This window comes from Ixodes scapularis, unplaced genomic scaffold, assembly GCF_016920785.2.
Source record: "Ixodes scapularis isolate PalLabHiFi unplaced genomic scaffold, ASM1692078v2 PGA_scaffold2__306_contigs__length_199485367, whole genome shotgun sequence".
In the NCBI taxonomy this organism is placed as follows: domain Eukaryota; kingdom Metazoa; phylum Arthropoda; class Arachnida; order Ixodida; family Ixodidae; genus Ixodes; species Ixodes scapularis.
Genome location: NW_024609857.1, coordinates 195,711,683 through 195,735,384, shown reverse-complemented (window position 1 = coordinate 195,735,384; position 23,702 = coordinate 195,711,683). Strand labels below are relative to the sequence as shown.

The 23,702-nt window shown below is 44.4% G+C and overlaps 1 protein-coding gene across 1 annotated transcript in view; it reads right to left on the bottom strand.

Annotated features, from left to right (window-relative positions):
* LOC8052278 (4-coumarate--CoA ligase 1) overlaps positions 1 to 23,702 on the bottom strand; it is a 111,170-nt gene that overhangs the window by 30,366 nt on the left and 57,102 nt on the right. The window contains exons 5-7 of the mRNA XM_029976686.3: positions 16,746 to 16,948; positions 11,406 to 11,571; positions 5,664 to 5,939 (exon numbers count right to left, since the gene is read on the bottom strand). Coding sequence (XP_029832546.2) covers positions 5,664 to 5,939; positions 11,406 to 11,571; positions 16,746 to 16,948 — 645 coding nt within the window. The remainder of the gene's footprint in view (positions 1 to 5,663; positions 5,940 to 11,405; positions 11,572 to 16,745; positions 16,949 to 23,702) is intronic.

The window sequence follows — 23,702 nt, the reverse complement described above, 5'->3', positions numbered from 1 at the left end:
ACTTGGATCGCTTCCGCTGAGAATTTACGTAAGCCCAGAAAAGCTTCGGCTCCTTTGTCGCTCTCCTGGCATTATCTTCAACAAAGCACTAGTGGGAGGAACGAACGTGCCTCTTGACTTCCCTTTGTAGTTGCTTGGCTGCCAGGATCTCATCCTGAGAGCGGCTTTTCTTAGCACGGCGCAACAGCTTGTCCTTACACTTGCGCAGAATCATATCCCGAGTGATCCAGGGAGCGTGCTGTTTGCGACGATAACGTTGAACAGGGACGGTATCGGACCTCAGGGAACACATCAGAGACCTGACGAGGCCGTATATGTTGTTCATATTAGGTTCAGACAGTACAATATCTCCATGCATGAGGGCAACAAGTCGATGTAAATGGCCAGAGTCAGATTTGCTGTAGGACTGAACAAGCCTTTATTGGGGGCCGCGACAGAGAGAGTTGTAAGAGTAGCTGTATGGCACAGTGCTCGGATGACTCAGGCCATGTGTAACGGCACACTCTTAAACGAGTGTGGGGTCCAGTGCGAAGCAGAGGTCAAGGTAAGACGTAACAACAGCTGGGAAGGTGTAAGAAAGCTCGGTGCCGAGCTGAGTGAGGGCGGTTGATTCTAGAAGTTCCAAGAAAGTACCCGACACTGGGTCCTACGGTATCGGGGCGAGGGGGTTGTTCCAGTAAATCTGGGCGTTGAAACTTCCGAGGACATAAACATTGTGAAATGTGCTTTCCATGGAGACGACGCGCTCAAACGAAAAACGGAGGAGGCCGTAGGAGTCTGTTCGCCGGGAAGGTGGGCAGTAGGCGCAAACCAAAAGGTATCTCCGTCCCCTGATAGTGATCTCGATTGATAGCGATCCCAGGTCAGCCATTTCAGATTCTTGGCGCCGGTGACAAGAGGGCGAACTCGGTACTGCTACAAGAACACCACCGCCGCGAGAGGACGTGCGATCCCTGCGACACACCGTGTACTGCCCAATGGGGATGAGCTGACCGTCGTGATTGGATTGATCCAGCCAGGTGCCACAAGGGGCGAAGATGGTGTTTGGCATAGATGCCATCACAATCTGGAGCTCAGGTATCTTGTTCCTGAGAGATCTTGCGTTCGAGACCCATATCGTAGCATTTTTTGTTGCAATGCACTGGGGGGAAGTGCTGATGCGGGAAACTATGGGTGGAAGACAGACACATGAATTAGCAGAAAGCACGTCGTCTCTAACAAAAAGCGAGTCGTGAAATGCAGGAAGCTGGCAGGGCGCACAGAGCCAAGGCGATGACGACACGAACCGGCGCCGATACATGCTGACGGAGACTCCCTCGCACAATCTGCGCAGCCAGCGGTCGCACCCGTCGCACTGAAGCGCGGCCACATGATCGTACACAACACGCTCACAACGGGTACAGACAGGTCATGTGGGCGGTCCAGGGTTCAGGCTGACATCACCAGAGAGTACAAGCAGGAGCACCCATAAGGCAGATCGGGAGAGGCAAGCGTCATGTTGTCCGTAAGGCCTAGCGACGAGAGGAGTAGAGGGATGCCAGGTGGACCGGGCGCCACGTACACGCGCTGTGTGTTCAGCAGGAGTAGCAACAGGCCGAAGGTGAGAACCAGAGCCACAGTTGTTGAAGTAAGCACGTGTGGAGTGAAAATAACAAAGAAAAGGCAGACGCACAGAAAAGACGGTTGGCCCATGCTGACCAGTGTTACCACAACTCTGAAATGGGTACTTGTCAGCATGTATACCCCACGACAGTGTTAGTGGGAACGGGGCATCTTCAATTTTGTTTTAAATTTTACTTAGAAATTGCATTGACGAGAATCAATCTTTATCGCTTAAGTTAGTATACTAAATGAGCACTTACCAGAACATTGATATTTATAACCACAGTCCTTTGTAGTATGAATTTCCTCAGCTAAGTGGCCGCCCACTCGGGATCGAAAAGCTGTAGACTAAAGTGTCTGAAATTTAGATAGGATGTCCAGACTTTCTGTCCAATGTTAAACGTTTTAGTGCATATACCTTTTGTATCCAAAGTAACTTGCCAATTATTCGAAAAAGGTCGGTAAAAACGTAGATAGATTGAGGATAGGAAATACTCCAAGTATACCTGTCGACCTTCTATTCAAAGCTCAGACACTTCAGCCTTCAGCTTTTCTATCCGAGTGGGCGGCCAATTAGCTGAACAAACGCGATAAAAACGTGAATACATTGTGGAGAAGAAAAGTCTGCTAGATTTCCTGTACACTTTTAGTCCAGAGATTTCAGACCCTTATGCAAGTTAGTGTGTATCCAAAGAGACCGGCCAATTGTCCGAAAACACTTGTTAAAGGGTAGATAAATTTTAGACTGGAAAGGTTGTTAAAATGCCTGTAGACTTTATATTTGGGCACTTCAGCCTATATATTTTGTATTCAAAAATAAGCGGCTACTTAATCGTTAAAATGTAGAAACATTGTAAATAGGAAAGCTCACTATAATATAAACAGGCTTTCTATTTACCTTTCCTTCTCTCAATGTATATACTTTTTAGCGAGTTTTTTTATAGATCTATGGGAAACCCCATTTTTATCAAGCACACATAAACTAAAATGTAGAGAAATCCTTCTACCACACGTGGAGAGGACTGGTAGTTCAATTACCTCTAAACTCTGTTTGCGGTTCACTTGCAATAAAACTCGATTTTCATCCACTAATGACAGAAAATGAATTCACGGTTAGTATCCTGATTACACATTTATGTTTGACTGCTTCCGAATACAATATGGTGCAGGTTGAGTTATTCCTCCCTGCTGAGTGAGTACGCTCCCCGTCTGGACATAAGGGAGCGCATTGCTGCCTATTGTACGCCGGGAGAGTCGACATTGTCTCTTTCTAGTTAGTTTTCAGGAAAGCCGTCTACATGTTGAGCGGAATGCTGGCGCTTGTTTTATTTATTCATTCTCTGTTCAGAAAGATACGCAGTGCTGGAGCCTTTTTTTTCAAAAACACATGTCCTAAGTGCGGGTGGCTTAAAAAAAGCTAAAAAGGTTCTTGAAAAAAAAGAAAATCGAGTTAGAGGTGAATTTTACAGCGTTTTATCTCGTGATTCTGAATATAATGTACGTTTTCCTCGAAGATGTAACTAAACCCGACAAAACTCGAGAAACCTCGACTAGTCGTTAGGTCATAAAGGTATCTTTCGGGTGCCAAGCGGATTTCACTCGTGTGGGCAGCACGCGCAATGAACCTGTTTCTAAATTACCATCAAGGAGAATGCTGGGAGTGTAGGTACACGCGCAGCATGCGCTCGCCTTCCCTATAAAAAGATATAAAGTAAATAACCAAAATAGGGTGTTGTCGAGAGCGCGTGCAAGGTGCCATTTGACTTAGGCTTTTGCTTTAGAACGGTTACTTCTGCAGACGCCAGCACGTGCGGCGTCTGCACCTGCACCTGCAGCATGCTCCTTGGTGCTTAGGTAATTTAGCAAAAGGTCTATTGCAAGCTTGCGAGGTATACTCTCCCGCAATGATACCAGTCTTGACGCCTTTTTTGACCTTTTTAAAAATAGCAAGAGTGCGCGTGCACAGCTTGGATAGGCGCTGAAGACGCGCGGGAACGGAGATTCCGAAAACTGATTTTATGACGTAACGTTCCGAAAAGTGGTACTTTGAAAATTATTTTGTGCAGCCTCCATGCACTAAATTGAAAAATAGTTTCGATATTCGTGATCCTGGAGGGAAAATGAATACGATTTAAGGGGTTTTACTGAAATGAAGGACCGCTTCAGATTTCCTTTAATAGAAACAGCAGTTTCTGACGGTGGTATGCGCGAGCTGCTCTGAGCGGTTTGTGTTTCGGGTGCAGCCATTGCAACGGTCCTGACAAACTTGAAGAGCGCAAGAACATAGAGGTTTTTGACTTTGTCGCCTTCTTCCCTGTATTTCTTCGAAGCGGACCAAGAAGTTTTTCTCTATCAATAAGGGGAAGCCTCTCCGCCTATAACTTCCAAAAAAAAAAAAAACGCCTAAAGTCTATAACAAGTTTTCTAAAAAAATGAAAAATATAAAAAAATCTAAGATAATAGCTGCCCCCACCCCCCCCCAAAAAAAAAAAAAAAAAAAAACTCAAGCAAAACGTTTCTTTGGTTTTAACATTTGTAACATTATCCAGCTCAATTTCCTTCTCACAATTTTTTTTCAAATAAATTATTATTTTTTTTTGGTTTGTGATTTTATACGTCAAAGTTGTGCACCGGAAGTGGAAGTTACGGCGATACTGTTTTTCCTGTAACTCTAACTGTAACAAGTTACTTATTTAAGCTGATAACGCTAACAAAGTAAGTCTTCTCCTTTCTGTAGCTGCAACTGTAACACTGCTACTTTTTACTGGTAACGTGCCCAAGACTGACTTCGATAGAGATTTTAACAACTGCGGTGCATCTCATTTTGTTTGAACAATACCGTTACGAAGTTTGAACACTACCATTGATAGAAAGTATATAAAAGTGGGCGATAAAAACTAATGCAATCTCAATACATATTGTAACAACTGCAGTGCATAGACCCAAGGCTTTCATCTCAAAAAAGTCTATACGAAGTCTGAACGCAACCATTGGTAAAAGGTATAAACAGAGTGGCCGATAATAATGACTCCAATTTCAATAAAAACGTTCTGCCACTGCACTGCATAGACCCATGCCTTAAAAAGGTGTAAACATAATGTATACAAATACGTTGTTAGAAAGTGGGGGAAAAAGTCGCAAGGGTCGTTAAGAAGTGCAAACATTTCAATAAACTGGGAAACATTTCTTTTGTAATGGTGGGCTAGTTGGTAGATGCTTCCTTATACAATATGCGCCGTAAAACAGGAAGAAAAAGAAAGCGACACAAACTGCAGTAAAGTGTTCAGTTGGGGGAGCCGGTACTTAATATTGAACATGGTTAAGGTGCACGCAAAAAGACAGGAACTGAGGAGACAAACACGCAGATGACAAACAAGCGCATCTACGTGTTTCTCTTTGTTCCTGGCTTTTTGTGTGCAACTTTACCATGTTCGATGGTCAGAATACCAAGCGCTGGATTTAATATAAGGTTTATTGAAACAAACAAGACTGTTTATATACCTTATCAGGTTGCGCGTGTTGAAATTCAAAAAGTAAGGGCGCAAACGAGCTGGTGTACATTGCACATGGTTGAAAAAAAAACCCGAGACTGCGGGTAAACTTTTTAGTGTTGTGTCGTTTACCCGCAGTCTCGGGGTTTTTTCAACCATGTTGAAATTCAAGTTCCTTAATGGATACTTCAACTGAAGGTGCACTTATACATCTGCCCCGGAATCTAACGTTGTATGATGAATATAGTATCTGCTTTTGTCCCAGTTTTACGGCGCACATTGTTGAATGCTTTTGCGAGTTCGCACTGACATTGCCGCGCTGCTTACGTTTACAGGTAAAATTCTGATGGATCTAACAACCACAGTTTACCAAGACGAATTGGTCGGAATAGTTTTGGTGGCATTTCTCAATGCGCGTAAAATTTTTGCCATATTTGTTTTTGGTTTTCATCTGATGAACCTTTTAGATGGTCAGACATCTACGCTTGAAACAGACAGACCTCAGCGTTAACGATATTACGTGCAGGACGACAGTTATTAAAAGGCACACAGGCAGAGAGTGTGTCGTACTTTGATTTCGACAGTAGGACCGGGAACTCCTACGTCAGCGTAGCTAATGCCTGGCACAGGGGACACGCACACGCAGCCGCAGCACTCGCTCATCCCGTAGATGTTCTTCAACGACTTGATGTTGTGGAAAGCTGCAACTGTGAGCTGAGCGAGAGTCTCCGTGAGCACTCCACCAGCGACAGCGACGCTCGTCACGGTTGGCAGGCGGGTCCCTGAGCGCAGCATCTCGTTCACGATGATTTGCAGGCGGGACGGGAAGAAAGTCAACCCAGTCACCTGCGAAGAAGTGGGCAAAAGTGCCAGACTGAAAGCATAATAAAAAGATATTATTCTGTCGAATAAGCCCCTCAGAACGTGAGTAAATCATATAAGGCGTATATAAGCTTTGTTATAATATGCACGAATATGCTTAGTGGACGTGTACATATAATCTCTTACTAAGGCTATCAAACTAGTGAGGGATAACAAGCCTAGCCCACGTTATAGGTCCATGCGTTCTCTTAAGCTTAACCTTAAAATTTGTTGCTCGAGTTACGCAGACACTCGTAGACACAACGTGACTCCGAGAAGACATAGAAGAATATGATACCACGCAGTGCGCAGACGTCTGGAGGCAGCTTACTCGGCTGCAGATACCTGATAGGCAATGACAAAATAGCTATTTTTCTCTTTAGAGCTTGTCATAAATTTCTTCACTCCAGGTTAGGTGCGTGCTGTGAGCCGTTATGCCAAATCACGGAACTTGGTCTCTTGCACTTTTAAGCTCGCTACACTATCCATGTTATGTATTCTCACCAAGCTTGTTCGAGCTTGCGGAAAAAATATTCGAAAACATCTGGCAAACACAAAACATGTGCACCAATTGCGACAGATTATTCCCGCTGACATAATCAGTAAAACAAACTTCCCACCAGCGCCGCCTCTAATCTGAAGCAAGTAGAATGAATGGTGCACTTGCTCTCAGTATTACTGCAAGGTTGGTCAAACTTCATTTAACAAATGTAATTTAACGACAGATTTCCTACTTTTTCCTGTGGATGCACTATAATCTAGTGCTCTCAATAAAGTGAAGCTACCTACTTCTGAAATAAAACCCGTAGTTAAGATAGTTTGGGCAAACACCAGAAAAAACAATTGCTAGGATGGATGCACATAAAGCGATCACAAATCACAATTTTTAAAAGAGGCTTGTATTAAAAATGTATGTAAACTTTCAGTTTGTCAACAAGAATACTAAATTTATCACCGTCACATTACTGTGTTCTGAGACCAGAAAATGTAGAAGCGTCTTTGCTGTACTTGTTTTCAATTAAATCTTTAAATTTGTTAGACAAATTTAATTTGTATAACATAGGGCTCTTCTTGTTGGGGTTTTATATTTTTAGAAGTCGTGGAGTAAAATCGGTCGGTATTTTTAAAGTTCGTAATAGGAAAAACATTGAGATGTCTTGGAACTATTAGGGAATTCAGTTTAGTATAAACAATATAATTTACAATAAACAGTATTGATCTGGTTTAGGGCATGGTATATTTTATTTACAGAAGCAAGTCATTAATATTAGACGTTCGGATTAAGACGTGGTATAAAAATTCATGTAGAAATCTCAATGAAAAAAATTGCTGACATACATGCACAGCATCTCGGTCCCCATAGTGGAACAGTTCAGCCTTCAGGCATATCGTAAGTTACATAATATTTTCTCAACATCAAAGCCTCTGTTCAACACGCAGAACAACGCCGTGACGGCATTCGGTAGTCTGGGGCTTAGCTTCATGCCAATAAACAATAAGGTCCATATGTGTGTTATGACGGCTCGCTCTCAAGTGCTAAAGTCAATTTTTTAAGCGAGTTTATCTCGCCAGTCATTCAAATGAATAATTTTTTTTTGTAGCAATCAAACGACGTTTTCGGTAGAACTTTCTGAAAAGCATCTAGAATTGCTCCCAATTTTTAAAATGTACTGTTTTTGAGAGATGTGGCGTTCAGGAATGCAGTACCTTTTCCTGGTGAGTTTTGAACAAAAAAAAAAAGAAACACATTTTACAGCATGCATGTTTTTATCAACATGTTAATGCTCTTAAGTAACATTGTCAAAACAGCTCCGTACTGATCGCCTTTACCGATCATGGTGTGAAACTCGGCGACAGTCTGTTGCATCAAGACTTTGACGAGGTGACCAAAGCTTGGCATCAGAAGCGTTCCGCTTTCAAGAGTTTTTCGAACATTTATTATCTGATCCAGTGAATCTCATTAAAATATCTTAAAAAAATAACCTCTTTTGGGGAAAGATTGCTCGAATATCTTCTGTCATATGGGAATTCAACAAGTTTCTTTAATTAGCTTCATAATTCTATAGGCCGGAAAATGTTATTATGGTGGAGCTGTGTTTCGAATTTGGGTAGAAATCCAGCGAAATCAAATTTAAAAAAAAAGAAAAAAAACAACAACAACAAAACATGTTCGGAGTTTAAATATTGGTAAATATCTGGTTTTGCCGGAAAACAAAACTCGTTTAAAAGTAACGTTTTTAAGTGTCTGTTAACTATTCGCCTTTATTTATTGACCTCCTATCCAGCACTTATTTGGTCAAAATAACTTACCTTAATATGCAGATGAATCAAAGTACCAGCAATGAACATTAACTTTTAAGACTTTTAGCTAGATACGACTCACACGTTGGCTTATAGTTTTTCCCGCAACATACATACCTACAACCGAACAAGAACGACAAGGCATGTTCTTTGAACGTCCGGCCTCCAGCACGCGCTTCATGCCTTCCACCGTGCTTTAGCTGCGTGCACGCGCTCAAGGTGCACGAGATGGGGAAACGTTGTCGACGGCAGGAAGTTCACGCTGAAGGCGGGACAACTAAAGCTCCTCTTTGCCGTTCTCACATTTTAAATGACCATTCTTATAAGAATCACAGCACTTAGTGGAAGCGGCGACCAATTAATTTGTTGTTTCACAGTATCTTTGACGTAACAATATATCGAATGCCCCTCCGCCGCCCTCTGCCGTAAAAAGAAAAAAAAAGTACAAAAGATTTTTACCTTAAAAACAAAAGAAAAAAAGAAAACGCATCGCCGAACTCAAATTGTTTTGCCCAAATATATCACTATACTCGGCGACAACTTTTCTTGGCAATACAGTCGAAGTTGACGAGAGCCTGCGCACAGCCTTATCCAGCGCTCAAAATTGGATAGGGAACACGTGCCTGTACTTTCCACTGCATTGCCAAGAAAAGTTGTCGCCGAGTATAGCGGTCCGAACCAGATCCGAATGCTTTAGAACTAACCGTTATCTTACTAAAGAGTCATAAGTGATTTCATAAAATTTTCAGTGGGGAAATGGCGGTCGACGGAGCTTTCAGATACATGGAGTTGAATGGCTTAAGTTAGTGGAAACCGGCGAAAATAATCCCCATTTCCCCATTGAATGCTTTTGAGAATCTCGTAATTCTTGAATCAGATAACGGTTAGTTGTGAAAATGTAGCATCTTATTCAGGGCAGCTAGCGCCTCTTTTTGGCGGAGAATGTGCATTCGGCGATGCCTAATGTATTTTTGCGGTAAAAAAAACAAACAAAAAAACAAAAAACAAACAAAGACACGAAATGTTTTCAGAACGCGCGGGAGTATCAGATGTTACCGTTTCCACCACCCCGCAAATGTTTTTTTTTTTTAATGTTTCACAACTCACATTTTAAATAGAGACACTGGTTTCTTGGTAGTAATAAATCAAGAAAAAAATTACTGAGTTGTTCTAAACGGACTCAAAGTCTGATGAGTTGATATGAGCTCGATGTGCGCCTTCATATTCCAATTCTTCTCTAACAAATTGGAATGTTTTTTAGGGTCAATAAGAGGGTGCTGTTTTCATAATATTTTCGTTGTGCCCAGGATGTTTCCGCCATAATAGGCTCACTGTGAATCTTCGGAATTTTATCACTTGTAAAATTAAGCGAGCAAGTCAGCAAAATAAAAGATTGGACTGTGCGCGTGTCTGAGTGAGTTAAACCAGCTTGCATATTCGCACATCTGTTGACATATACAATTTGCTAGCATCAAATACCAAGTGTTACGAGATAAATTCGACAACGTAGGCCTATGTTTAGCAGATAAATTATGTGATGTAAACTACAGCCAGTAGAGAAATGACGAATTTTAGAAACAATATCACCGGGAAAAAGATTAATAAAAATAAATACTAAAAGTTCTAGCCCTCATATCCCCGGAACCAGAAGAGTACCAATTGTAGCTTTAATTGTGGTTGTTGGTCGAGTTAAGGTGCTCTGGGGAAACATTGCCTGTCTAGGAGAATGCAAAAATGTCAATACTGAATGAAGATATTAGAAATTAGGCGACGAATATTAGCTCGATTCCCTCGAGGAGAAAAAGGATCAAAACGTATGTTGGGTTCTTTTTCAAGATAAGGGTATAGCTCACTAGTAAACACCTAATGTTACATCGCATGAATAGCCCTAGCGAGACCCGTAATGCGTGTGCGTGTAGAGAAAATTATTCGCTTCTTGCGATAACATAATCTTCGAAGATATTTTTACGAAGGAACAGGCGAGGAAACAAAAAATAGCTGGGGGAAACTGAAACGTTTAATGGGGCGAACTTGGGCTTCAAAGCAAAAAAAGGAAACAAAAGATAACAGCAGAGCGTCGGGGGCGTCGAAGTCGGCGTAACAGCAGAGTCGAACGCTGGGGCGAGACTGAGTGAGCATCTCCATGTGGAGCCCCTTATGTACACGCATTGGCTTCTGGAACAATCGGCCTAGAAGGTTGGGCGATGAGAACATTCGCACCTTGAACAAGCAACAGGGTTCTCGAATTTACTAGAACACTAAATTGCAAGGATAAACAAAAGACGCGTCGCTCCCAGGAACTGAACCCTGGAACTTCGCGTGGGAGGCAGGCACGATAACCGTTAGGCCACGGCCGCGCTGCCTACTTGGCTAGCTGCGCGAGTGGCAATATGATGTGCTCCAGATATCTGGACGCCGTTTAAGGGAATCAGATGGTAGTTCGAAGGCTGCCTTTACTTTGCATTTCGTAAAATCGGCCTGATGTTGCCGCACTTTTATTCCAGTTGTTAAGAATCCTGTTATAAACCGACTGTTATATAATACAGACATAAAGAGGCCTCAGACTGCAAAAATAAAATAGAAAGAAATATTTTTAAAGTTTGGAAAACAAAGTGAATTGTTTTCAGGAATATTTTATAAAACTTTAGAGTTGCTAAAACTTCCGGGTTAATATTATCTGAGCTCAAGATAGTGCGAGCTGTTTCTTTTCATATAGACAAAGTATTTCAGGAATACAAATGTCAGTGAAGACAATATGTCTCAAAACAGACGAGGACAAATCAAGAAAACAAGTTTTTTCAATAATAAACACGGTAGATAAATAGTTATTTAAATCTAATTGTGGCCCGAAAACCGCGGCTCTATTTGATGAAGTCAGATGAAAGGAGTAGCTATTTCCAGACGAGAATGTTTTTTTTTAAATATATCAGGGAATACTTAGTCGAATACTTGGCATGTCCAGACAACTTCTTTCTATTGAGAATAAGAAACTCCTAATAAAATTTCAGGTAATTGTGAAATATTCACACCGAAAAGTTTGCTATCTTCCTGCGCGTATGCTCAGAAATCTGAATAACCTGCATAAAATATAGAATAAAAAATAGGAAGTGTCTTATCACGTATGAAGTACTAGTGCTAAGGCAATATTACCTTGAAACTGCTGATGGTGCTTACAAAATCTTCAAAGCTCATGGAAGGGGAGGCGATGACGTTCACGCAGCCCATGAGGACGGAGGTCACGGTGTGCAAGCCTGACGAGTGAGTGATAGGGTTCCATGCCAGCATGACGTCATCGGATCGGCTACCGAAAATCGACCTGCGCAAGGAGGGATGCCACAACCGTAGTTCGGATGTAGGTAACTGGCAGTGCGCTGTGCACTCCCGTACACAGTAGGATGTTGGGCTATATACAAGCACACAGACCTGCCGAAAGGGAGCTTAAACGTGGTTCTAAGGATGCTGCCCTCTTTGCAAAGGCGTTGCTGAAAGTGCCACCAAATGCTTCTGGGATTCTGCGATTACGACTGCGCCTTTCTACGCATCGTTGGATCTAGAAACTGTGCCTGAATTGAGGACAAACAAAACACCATGTATTAAAACGTAAACAATACGGAAACCGGGGTGTTGCGGTGTCTAGAATATATACCAGTGGACTTGCCACCGATGAAACTGTTGATTGTACAGAAAAATAGCATTTGAACAAAGTTCAAGGGTCAAGGAAAAGTTTGGATAAGCAAAACGTCACGCAGCTGTTTGCATCGGATAGAAAAAAACGTTTTGCTAGGGACGTTTACTGAAGTATGTTTGTCTCAATATAGTGTTCAAATGGTATTTCAGTGTATTTGGATTCATGCCCCTTCAGCTTTCATTTTACAGCGTCAGCTGTACTGGGCAAGTGTTGTGCGGCGGAAAACGACGGGAGCATGCCCATGGTCATCGCATGTGGCTTTGCGCTGGGAGAGGGCGTGCACAACAGCGACACCGCAACACCGCCTAGAGTGAAGGCCGGAGCGCTCCTTTTGTGACGTAGCCGAAAATGGCGATCAAGTTGGGCCGGGCGCCTCAGGATAGCGCTGACATGAAAGCAATGCGCGTTAATAAGCCGTCGTAAAAACAAGTTTTTATTGATAAAAACATTTTTGATTGTCTATAAAGTAGCTCAGAAATACCTGATGGTTTAGTAAACAAATATTGTTGCACGGGAAGCGATCGGGCGCCGCGGAACAGCTCTGACATATAAGCATTGCGAGTCGATTTACATTCGTAGCTACGAATCTGTTTTAATGCATACATGTTTCATTCCCCAGAATGATAGTTACACTCATCAGTTAAGCTAGAAAGGCGTTCAGAGGCGAATTATTAGGGCAGGAACACGGAGGCGCAGTGTAAGATCTATGTGTGTACAACGGTGCTTCGGGAAAGAGGTCGCCGATGGTCTTGCTGAGCCGCTCCGTCAGTCCGTTGGTCTGCGGATGGTACGCCATGGGTCGACGGTGTTCGGGGTGGCACAGACGAAGTATCTCCCGGGTCAGCTGCGCCATGAACGATGACCCCCGATCTGTGATGAGCGTCGTATCGAGGAGCGCTATGTGGAAGGACAACCAATTCGATGAAGGGCTTCACGACTTCCATGACTGTTCCCAACGGAAGGGCTTTTGTCTCCGCGTACCGGATTAGATAGTCCGTGGCTTCGATTATCCAGCGGTTTCTAAACATCGACGGTGGAAAAGGACAAAGTAGATCCATTCCGATCTGTTGGACCGGTGCGGCCGGGAGAGCAATCAGCTGCAGGAGACATGTTAGATTCGTCGGCAGTTTCTTGCGTCACTGGCATTCGTGGCACGACCATGTGTAAAGGTGAATGGTCTTCGGGAGCTTGGGGTAGTACTGTAACTAAAGTGTCCGGAGGTCGGGCCGTCGTGGCAGGCTTGGAAGATCTCCTCTCTAAGGTCAGTAGCGACTACCAGCAGCCATGGCAAATTGTTGTCTTCGAAGTTCTTTTTGTAAAGTACACCTCGTCTAATGGCGAACGTCGGCGGGGCTCTCGAGAAGACACGAGAAATAGCACCCCCTCGCCCTTTGAGGAGCTCGATCACACCGCGCAGCTCAAGATCGTCTCGTCAGTATTTACTGCGCTTAGGAAGCACTCGTCGTCATCGTCGTCACTGGGGGCGGAAGTTGTCACGACATGGGCTCTGGACAGGCAGCCGGCATCGGTGTGCTTGTGGCCCGACTTGTAAACCACAGTCATGTTAAACTCTTGAAATCGGAGACTCGAGCGAGCGAGGCGTCATGAAGGGTCCTTGAGGTTCGCAAGCGAGCAGAGCGAGTGCTGGTTCGTGACTACGCGGAAGTGGCTGCCGTAGAAATACGGGCGAAACTTTCTGATTGCCCAGACGACCGCAATACACTCTTTTTTCAGTCGTGGAGTAATTTCTCTCTGCCTTGGAGAGTGTCCGACTTGCGTAGGCGATGACTCGCTCGGTGCCCTGAACCAGTGCTTGCACTTGAACCAGTACCGCGACAAATTCTGCGTTACTTGCGTCCCTGTCAATCTAGGTTTCAGCATTCTGATCGAAGTGTCCAAGAACAGGAAAAGTCTGGAGTCTCTCTGGAGTCTTCGCTTCAACTCGTAAAATGCCTGCTGCTGCTCCTCAGCCTATTCGAAGTTTTCGCCGTCCTTTGTGAGGTTTGTGAACGTTGCGAAAATCCTTGCTAAATCGCGAACAAAGCGCCAATAGTACGCACATAGTCCAAAAAATCTTCGCACGGCCTTCTTTTCTGCAGGCACTGGAAATGCCGCGACGGCGCGAGTCTTCTCTGGGTCTGGACGAACGCCATCGTTGTTAACCACGTGGCCTAGGAGCTTCAGTTTGTCATAGGCGAACTTACACTTCGACGACTTGAGGGTGAGTCCGGCGGCCCGTATGGCTTAGAGCTCGGAGTCGGCGCAAGTGTTCGTTAAAGTCGCTTGAAAACACCACGACGTCGTAGAGGTAGACGAGACAGCTTTGCCACTTCAGTCCGGCCAGTACGGTGTCCATGACACGCTGGAAAGTTGCTGGCGCCGTGCATAGTCCGAAGGGCATCACCTTGAACTCGTACAGTCCATCCGGCGTGAAAAAAAACTGTCTTCCATCGGTCCCGCTCGTCAACTTCGTTCTGCCAATGGCTGCTCTTCAGGCCCATCGATGAAAATGTCGAGGGTGGCGCAGCCGGTCAAGCGTGTCGCCTATGCGGGCGAGTGGATAGACGTCCTTCTTGGTCACCGCGTCCAGCCAACACCACCTAGACTAGGTGTTCTTGGCCCAGCTGCCGGCAGCTGCCGGTAGTCCCCGCAGAACCTAAGCTTTGCGTACTTTTTCTTAACCACTACGACTGGTGCGGCACGCGAAATGCTTGAAGGCTGGATAAGGTTGTCGTTCAGCTATTTCTTAAGCTTGCTCTTGGATGACCTGCTTTTTTTTACGGAGACTCTGTACGGTGATCAATGCACAGGGAGCGTGTCGTGCTCGTTAACGATGCGGCGCTCCGCAACAGCCGTTTGGCGCATCATCGACGACGTCTCAATGCGGCCGCTGTGTTTGGCGAGGGGGTTAATGAGCTGCCGTCGCTTCGTTTCGTGCTTGGTCGTGCGTCGGCTTCTTCCTCGAAAATTCTCATTTCGCTGGGGAGTGGGCTAGCACTGCGTAACTTGGAGGGACACGCTGCATGGGTTTTACCTCGCACCTCAACCAAAACGTCACGAATGACAATTGATGAGGCGACGAACACTGAAGCAAACTAAACATTTAATGGGGCAAACTTGCGCTAAAAAAATGGAGTAAGGCCAGCGTCGCAGGTATCGATGGCAGTGTGGCAGCAGGATCGATCGCTGGGGCGAGACTGATCCCGGTTCGCCACGCGGAGCAGCTCTTGTTCCCGTGTGCGTTTCTGGAACATTCGGCGTAGAAGTTCGGCGGGTAGAACATTTGTACCTAGGTCAGACGACAATGTTCATGAACTTGCGAAATTTTTAAATTAAAAAAAAATAAATAAAAGAAGCTTCCGCTCCCAGGGGTCAAGCATGGGGCCTCCGCGCGAAAGCCAAGTACGATAACCATTCGGCCACGCACGGGCTCGTTCAGCGACTCGCGTTGCAATATGAACTCCGCTTCCATAGGTCGGCGCTTACAGAAGGCGTTTCCCAGCCAGTTTCCCCAGCCAGTGAGCGGGGCTGCGACGCCATCCCGTGACGACGTTGCGAACTTTGAGCACCCCAAACACTTCAAACAGGTCAGCGCATGTACCGGAACACTAATGATAACACCTTAAAATTCTTATGACAAATTGTATAGGTGATGCTAGAAATCTAGTAAGAGCTGAAAAGTGCATTCAGTTTGTAAGTACTACCCAGAGTCATGCAATAGCCTTTTGGTCGCGAAACTTCTCCATAACGACAAGAGAGAGCTCGGTGCGCCACCACGCTTTTCTCTAGCGTCGACATTGGGCGAAGAGCCGCAACTTTAGACAGCATTGCTAAGAGTCTGGCGAGCATAAATTGGGATCGTTATTTAAAACTGCCCGGAATGAGTCGCAAATCGGACTGACATCGCTTCCCGTTTATGTAAGCGTATCTAGCCCTGGTGCGTTTATTACGCCGATTAAACTTTCTTTGCTGAAAATTCTTCAGAATTACGGCACTCTTCATTCTCTGTTTATGCCTCAAGATTTGCTCTCAATGCTACCATCGCCATCAACATTGAGCGCCACGAGTAGCGCCATTAACTAGAGGCACTGCGGACTCGTGTACTCAGCTGCTTGACACGTTTCCGTTTGCAAATCATCGTTTTGTTTGAACAGAAACAAAACAAAAGCTGGTTTGTAAGTTATTGTTTATTAGAGATGCGTAAGAAATGACCGGTGATTGCGGACGGTCAATAATAACAGGCGTAACAAAATGTCGGTGCACGAGAAATTGTTTCTGAAAGGTAGGTACTTGTTATCGGGAATTGAGGGAGGCTAAATGAGAGTGGAGTGGCAAAACGTAAACGCTCCATCTTGAACAGTGGCAACTTTGGCGGCAGTTTTTGATTCTGTAACAAACTTTGGACAACGTTTCGTGACTTGTTGTTAATTGAGAGACTCTGCTACAGTTGTGTCTTGTTAATACGGACACTGTTAATAGGGACACCCTGTTATGTAGAAGCTATTTTCCGGGACGATCAAAGGAAATGCACGAATTGTTGTCTAGGTAATGTGAACAGCTCACAGTATAAACGTATTTCTGGAGGAGCGGATTATGAGTGAGACATATGAGCGAGACACCCCTGTACTACCTAAACGCATTGATTACATGCTTGCTGACTCGTTTCTTATTTAATGCAACGATATTTGATATTTCTTCAGAATTTATTTCTTCGAAGCTCCTTAGGGGACTAATAGCATTGGGACATAAAATAATTAAAATACATGAGTTTATATTGAAAACCACGAACTGCCAGTACTTACCTTAGAGTGTAAAATGCGCCCACAATGTTGTAATGCGTGATCTCAACTCCCTTGGGAAGTCCCGTCGTGCCAGAAGTGTAGGTCAGGGCAAGGACGCTGCTTCGAGGATCTTCTATCGGGACCTCCTTGTAGCTTTTCTCGTCAAGTTCAGAAAAAGTGGACGCCGAAATAAATCCAGGAGCTTCGCCCATCACAAACATGCCCTGCAAAGAATATAACATAAAATGCTTATATTTAGGGTGACACCCCACTTTGGTTACTTTGATTCTGAACGAACAGATGGCAATGCCATCGCCTTCCAGACCTTTACATGAACGCAATAAATCGCGTGTGGTGGCGCTCCGATGCTGTGTAATATTTGTTTTTTCCTGGCCGTTCACTTGTTTTTCGATGAGCGAGCTCTCTGTGGAAGGCGAACCGGCTGCACCAGTTCTCGTGCAAAGGGAGCAGTTGCCCACGCTCTGAGCACGCGTCTTCAGCAAATGTCGCCAGAACAAAGCGCAACAATTGTTTTGAGCTAATGGCGAGGCACACGCACGACAATAGAACCGGCGCGTTTAAGAATTGAGACTGGCGGTAAGCATTTATCACTCCGGCGATCTTGGAGACCCATTACACATATTTCAGCATGGTAAGATTCGCGTGACGTGTCGGCCGTACTGTAGTGCACGTGTTTGGCACTTCATAAATATCCACGAAAACATGATGACGTAATCGACGTGGGTTTCCAGAATTTTATCTTGAGAAATAAAATATTTCATGAAGTAAAACCAATAAAGTGTTCTCGCTTGGTCCGGTGTCTCATTTAAGTTTACTGCGATTTTTATATTGACCTTGAGACTTGAAAACTCAAAAATAACCTCAGCTGTTGTAGATATTGAGTTTTATAAACACGAGCCAACACAGTCACAAAAATTGTATGCTTAGAAGATAACAAGAGTAATGTCAACTTTAAAGAATTACTCTCTCCATTAAATAATCAAAATTGCTCTTAGCAGTGAGTGCAGGTCCATATAAAATGACTGGACAGGATCAGTTATTTTTATTTTATGGATACCTACCAAAGAGTTCAAGCCATCTAGCAATATTAGTTTCGTGATTTAAGCGAACCAAGTAGTTGTGTGCAAAAACAGTAAAAATATATGCAAGCGGCGAGTGTGACATTGTGTCAAATATTGTGTTACGTACACATATCGTCCGCGCGGGTGAGGACTTAAAAAGCGCTGCATTTTACACTCTTGAGTGCATTGAAAGCTAAGGCTTCTACTCGTAGTGCTGAGGCTGTAATGTTTGCATTTTTATAGTATTTTATTACATTCCGGCGTGGTGTAAGCTCTGTCTCCTAATTGCTTGCAATAGAACAAGTGATGCATTTTTACTTTGGGTTGCTGAAACCAATCCACGTGCTGACGGCTGACAGTCTCCTCGGTCAAGGGTTTGCCACAAAGCGCGCGCCGACAGCGAGTTTTCGCCGCGTGATTTTACGCCGTCAGAATGGATTTTGAGAGACAACTTTTAGCTACGCGAGCGGCCACATGGGGACATTGCGTGTTGATTGTGCCACACGTGACCAGTAGCGTAGGTTCTTCTTTAATCCGAGCTGAATCGCACTGTAAACTATAAGTCAAATCAATATTGATTTGACCTATAGTTTACAGTACGATAGTCTACAGTTTAGTTGACGTGAAAAGTGGCTGGCACTGCGCATGTGCAAAAGGCAAGCTCCGTTTCACCATTAGGGCGAGCGAAGCGGAAGCTACACGCGCGAGCATGCTGCCTCGAAATATTCTTAGAACCCCTCACTCCCGCTCGGGTAATCTTTATTATAATCTGTGGCCCGAGCCTGCACCAGTCCTCGTCGGAACCGCCATGGGCTCTGCAAGCTAGGCCCATCAAGTTGTCGGAAACAGAGCCGATGTGCGCGGAAAGACGCTTTCGATGAAACGTCGCAAGATGTGTCGATGAAACGATCGCGGAAACCTTTCGATCAAACAAACTGTCCATGAAAAGTCGCTGTATAGGAAACAATCTGTCAATAGGACGCCGTTCGACTAACTGGTGACCACTGCTGTGCAGGGCCGTTTGAAGCATGGAACTCACTTTTGTAGCTTTTGTTGCGCTCAAATGCCTACAATCTACGTGTGAAACATCAAAATATCATCCCGACCGTGAAGTTGCTGCAGTTTATGTATGAATTTGAGCATATCTCAAGGGAGGCTACAGTAATGGATACAAGAGCAAGTGACTAGTCCTAGGAGGCCCTTCCACTATACGACAAAAACGACGATGCCATCGCGGCAACCGTGTCAACCAAGTCAAGGAGTTGAAGGGCCGGTTTTTATTTCCGATGAACGAAATACGTATGGAACATACTGTGAATATGACTCCTGCTGAATGGTGTTTTATCGTCACTGCTATCGATAGGAAGGGTCGCCACGCGCTGTATGAAGCGCAGGATTCGCGTGTTTTCTTAAGATTCTGTCATCGCTGTTCGTTCATCGCCGTGAATGAAACCGACGACTCAGCGTGCATTTGAAACTGCCCAGCATCCAAAAATCGTCGTTTTTGTGAACTTGCGGTTCTACCTTATCTTCATACTTTTGCGCAGGGTAGTGCAAAGCATGGTAAAGAGTAGAAATTCAAATGGTTTCGATCGTTGTTTTAATCAGGATTTAAATCCTTACTGGAAATACTCCAGTTTTACGGAGATAATTTAAATCATGCCCTTTCTAAAAATAAAATCCCGAAAATATATTTCTATTTAATGTTTGCTTGCGACTAAATGCTTCTCATGAGTGTTTATTTTACATTTAATTAAAATGATACCCGAAAAATAGAATAAACTTCAGGCTGAACAAAAGAAAAATACGGTACCCTTCTGAGCAAATTGAAAAAGACCTTTGTTTCTACCTTCCCCTTGATTCGCTCAGTTCTCTGGTATCCTATGCAGGCCAATTGAAATGCGAAGGAAGGAAACAAACACTAGAAGTATGCGTCCATAGAAACGCACACAGAGCGGCAGAGAGAGAAAGAGAGAAAAAAGAAAAAAAAGGGACAGGAAGACACAGGCAGCACTCTCAGAAAAAAAGGTTTATTCTTACACCCCTTGCCCCATATAAGATATCCCAAAACTTTATTTCGACGTACAGCGCGCTGACGTAGACCGACTGTACCAACTTCCACGAGTGGCGTGAGAGCTGAGTTGTACAGCTTATGAAAATAGCTAATGTACGTGTTCCTGACTACAAAAAAGCAACCGGGATTTGCTCGGCCCTTCCGCAAAACCTCGGTATTGTTTTTCTGTAGGCTTTGATACATAGTTTAGCTGTTTACTGAGGTATATCAGACCGTTCTCAGGCCCTCCCGTAAACGTTGAGACCGTCTATTCGACGTCAGCGCGCTGTACGCCGAACCAAATCTTTGGGGAGCATTCTATGGGACAAAAGGGTGCAAGACGACACCCCTTTTTTTTTAGAGTGAGAGGTGCAGACTGTTGTAAGTCTAAGGTAGATCTTGCATTTGCCAGTATAATCATTGTGTCTTACACCAGCCTGCTGCGTGTTTTTAAGGTCACACTCTTTAAAACCAATTGAGAAAAACAATGCTTTTGGACAACTAGCTAACTGTGCGCGATTTCGAAATCAGAAATTATTATTCCAAGTTAAAGCGATTGAAATCATATACCGGTAATTTAGATAAAAGAGATTTCACTTAAATCAAATAAAATTGTTAATATTATTTTTGTTATTTAGTATGTTTCTCACTTCCTGTAAAGTACAGGCGTGGGTTGACGACTTTAGAAAGCGTTTCCCAAGAGTGAGAAATTATGCACTGAACCGAACCGCGTAAAGTACCTGTACCCTCGTTAACAATGTGCACAATTTGTAATATAATGTATTTAAAACAATTAGAGGAAATCCCCAATATGAAACAGATTTACGCATGCATAAATTTACTTTTACCTGAAATGGCGCAAACTTCTCGCCTGCTAGCAACTTGTCGCCGCTGAAAGTATCCGCCAGGTCCAGGAACCACTTTTGACCTCTCCAAGACAGGCGAAGCGCTCTAACAACTGAGTGGACGAGGAGCTAGCCGACAGTACAACATGCGAATGTTAACAGTTTTTACCGTTCTTGATCGTAACTGATACAAGGGTGAGGTCAGCGTTCAATTACGTATAATCACCGAACGTCTTGGAATCCTTAGTACTAGCTGGGGATTCGTAGCCCAGCGCATTGCTTCGCCGTCTTCGAGGCGGCTATGAAAATAAAGTCGTATAATTTAAATATAAAGTACAGATGATGATTTTGTTCTGTGACAAGATAGAAAGAGAAATATTCGCAATAAACAACACAATAAAAACAAAATTGAAAACGTTCCAGAGCAGTCGGGGCTTTCTTTCCATATCAAGGTGAACAATTGGCGTCGTTACGAGAATTTAGGTATTTAACGCTCAGAAACATACAAAGATAACTGGGATAACTGCTCTCATTTCCGTGTTTTTCTTCCAGTCGCAATAGGGTGTTACTTTTTTATATATGCAATTTTGTTAGAGAATTTTAACAACTATACTCTGTTTCATCATAAGTAAAAAAGGCAATCAAATATATGAAGACAAAAAAAAAAAAAGCGACCTCACATACTAAAGACGCAATGTCACGGTGTATTCACTATATTTTGTGAAGGTAAACATTTGACAGAGATCTGTCTGGATCTCTGTCAAGTACTATATTTTGTTTACCCGATGGTCCCACAAGCACAAAGAAGAACGGACTGCATGACCGTGCACCCTTGACGCGGTTTCATTGGCTTCATCGACCCGTAGTGTTAGCATTGCTCTGATCTAAAGCAAAACAAAGTAAAAATTCAGATCTTAGGGTGAATCCAACAAACGGCCCTAGACACGCCCCAGCAAAAAAGAAAAAAGGAAAGCATGTTAATTTATTGACAAACTGAAAATCTTTTGTCGTGCAACCGAAATCTTAATTGCGGGGTGACGTTTTAGTAATAGGCCTCCGTCAGAGTGCGGGCACCTGGTTTGGGATTAAACCCCGCCAAATGGGGACCCGTAGGCCAGCGCTATACCTCAGAGCTTCCGATACTTTTTTTAAATACATTATTTCCGGTAAAAAGCCACCGAGACGGCTATAAAAGAAACTGTAGTCGCACCATTCAGACAAGCCATGGTGTAGTTGCAAAAAAACATTTTTGCAATTGGCTAAAAAATTGAATTCACAAACATGGGGGAATTGCAACCGCCAGAATCCCTCTAGCGGCGTCAATTTTATTTTAGCATGCCAATGATGATGATAATGCTAATATTTATTAGCATTTGGAGAGATACTGGTGGTGGAGAGATACTGACCTGCAGCACCAAAAACGATGCATAAAATTAGTAAGGGTGATTGTAGATTGATATAATACTCAAGATGAATGTGGATGTTAAAATGGAGCTTGTGGGCGAGAGCGCGGCTTGATGTTGCGGGTGATGATCTTAGATTGGTGGGTTATGTACTTGGGTGTACATAGAGTGGAAGTTAAGCGAAAAATAGGGTCTCTAACCAAAAACTTTAATAGGGTAAATGTTTATTAAAATTTTTGGTTAAAGTCCCTAATATTTGCCTAATGCCTATTCCTAACCAGGCAGAGGGCGGCTGAACGTTTGTCTTCTGGAGCGGAGGTGTTGTGCAAGGGATAGGCAGAAACATTTACAGTCGGAATGATCAGTGGGCGGACTGTATGTCAATGCAGAGGGTGGGAGCGCCATTGTTCAACTGCCCGCACCACGAAAGAGCTTCTGCTCCGTAACATGCGGGCCAGGAGGGGTTGCAAGTCTCCTCTACGGGCTTTGCGCACTGCCCGTGAAAGGGGTGGCGAGTTACCCTCAAACAGTATGATGAGGGCCAGCACACGCAGGGAGGCTACCTTGCGACGGATGGGGAGCGGTCTCCAGTTGACCACACGGAGCGGTTGAGTGATGTCAATCTCCCGAGGTGGAGGAGTTCGCGACGACGACGAGCACTGGCGGAAGATAGCAGATGCTTCTCATCGCTGAACATTCTCAAGAGAAGCTGCCGACTTGTGCTTTGCTTGAGCAGGATCCCAAAATTAACTGCAATACTCCAGGTGGAGCGAGCAAAAGGTGCTGCAGAGTGCGTGGGCTTATTCCCCTGGGCACGCATAGTATAAATCTGAGTATATTTCGAGATTTGGAAATAGCACTGGTGATGTGGATTGTGAAGCGCATTTGGTAGTCCAGGATCACGCGAAGCAGTTTAGTTGCTGCAGCACGGCGAAGGAGAGTTCCCGTAAGGACGAGGGCAACTGGAGGAGGTGTCCGCCGAGAGTGGTGAACAAGCATTGAGGTGCACTTGGCTGCATTAAAAGGCAGGCGGTTTGAGTGCGACCACATGAGGGCATGGTAGAGGTCCTCCAGCAGCTACGGGTAATCGATGATGGGACGGGCGACTGGTCTCATCGGCGTCAAGTCATCGGCGTACAGTAGAAGCGTCGACTCAAGGTTGGCTGATAACATAAAGATGTTAAATAAGGTTGACCCTAACACACTGCCTTGCGGTATGCCAGACAGAACATCCGACCAGGTAAAGCTAGCCCCGTGGAAGATGGCGGCGGCCGGTTAAGAAAGCGGGTATCCATTCGCAACAACATCCTCTAATCCCCAAAAGGCGGACCTTCCGAAGAAGTAGGCCATAGTCCACCTTGCCACACACCTGCCTGACACCTGGCCGCGGCAGAGCGCGCGGCGGCGGCGGCTCCGGCGTGCCAGCTGTGCGTCGTGTGACGTCACTGCTCCCCGGGCATGCGCAGCACGGCTCTGGAGGAGCCACGCGAAACTGCTCAACCTCGGCCAGTGTAGCTCACGCTACAAAAGTGAAAGGACGGAAGCAAAAGCGGATCCGGCTTTGAGTTCGATTATCATTTAAGATTGTTTGGTCG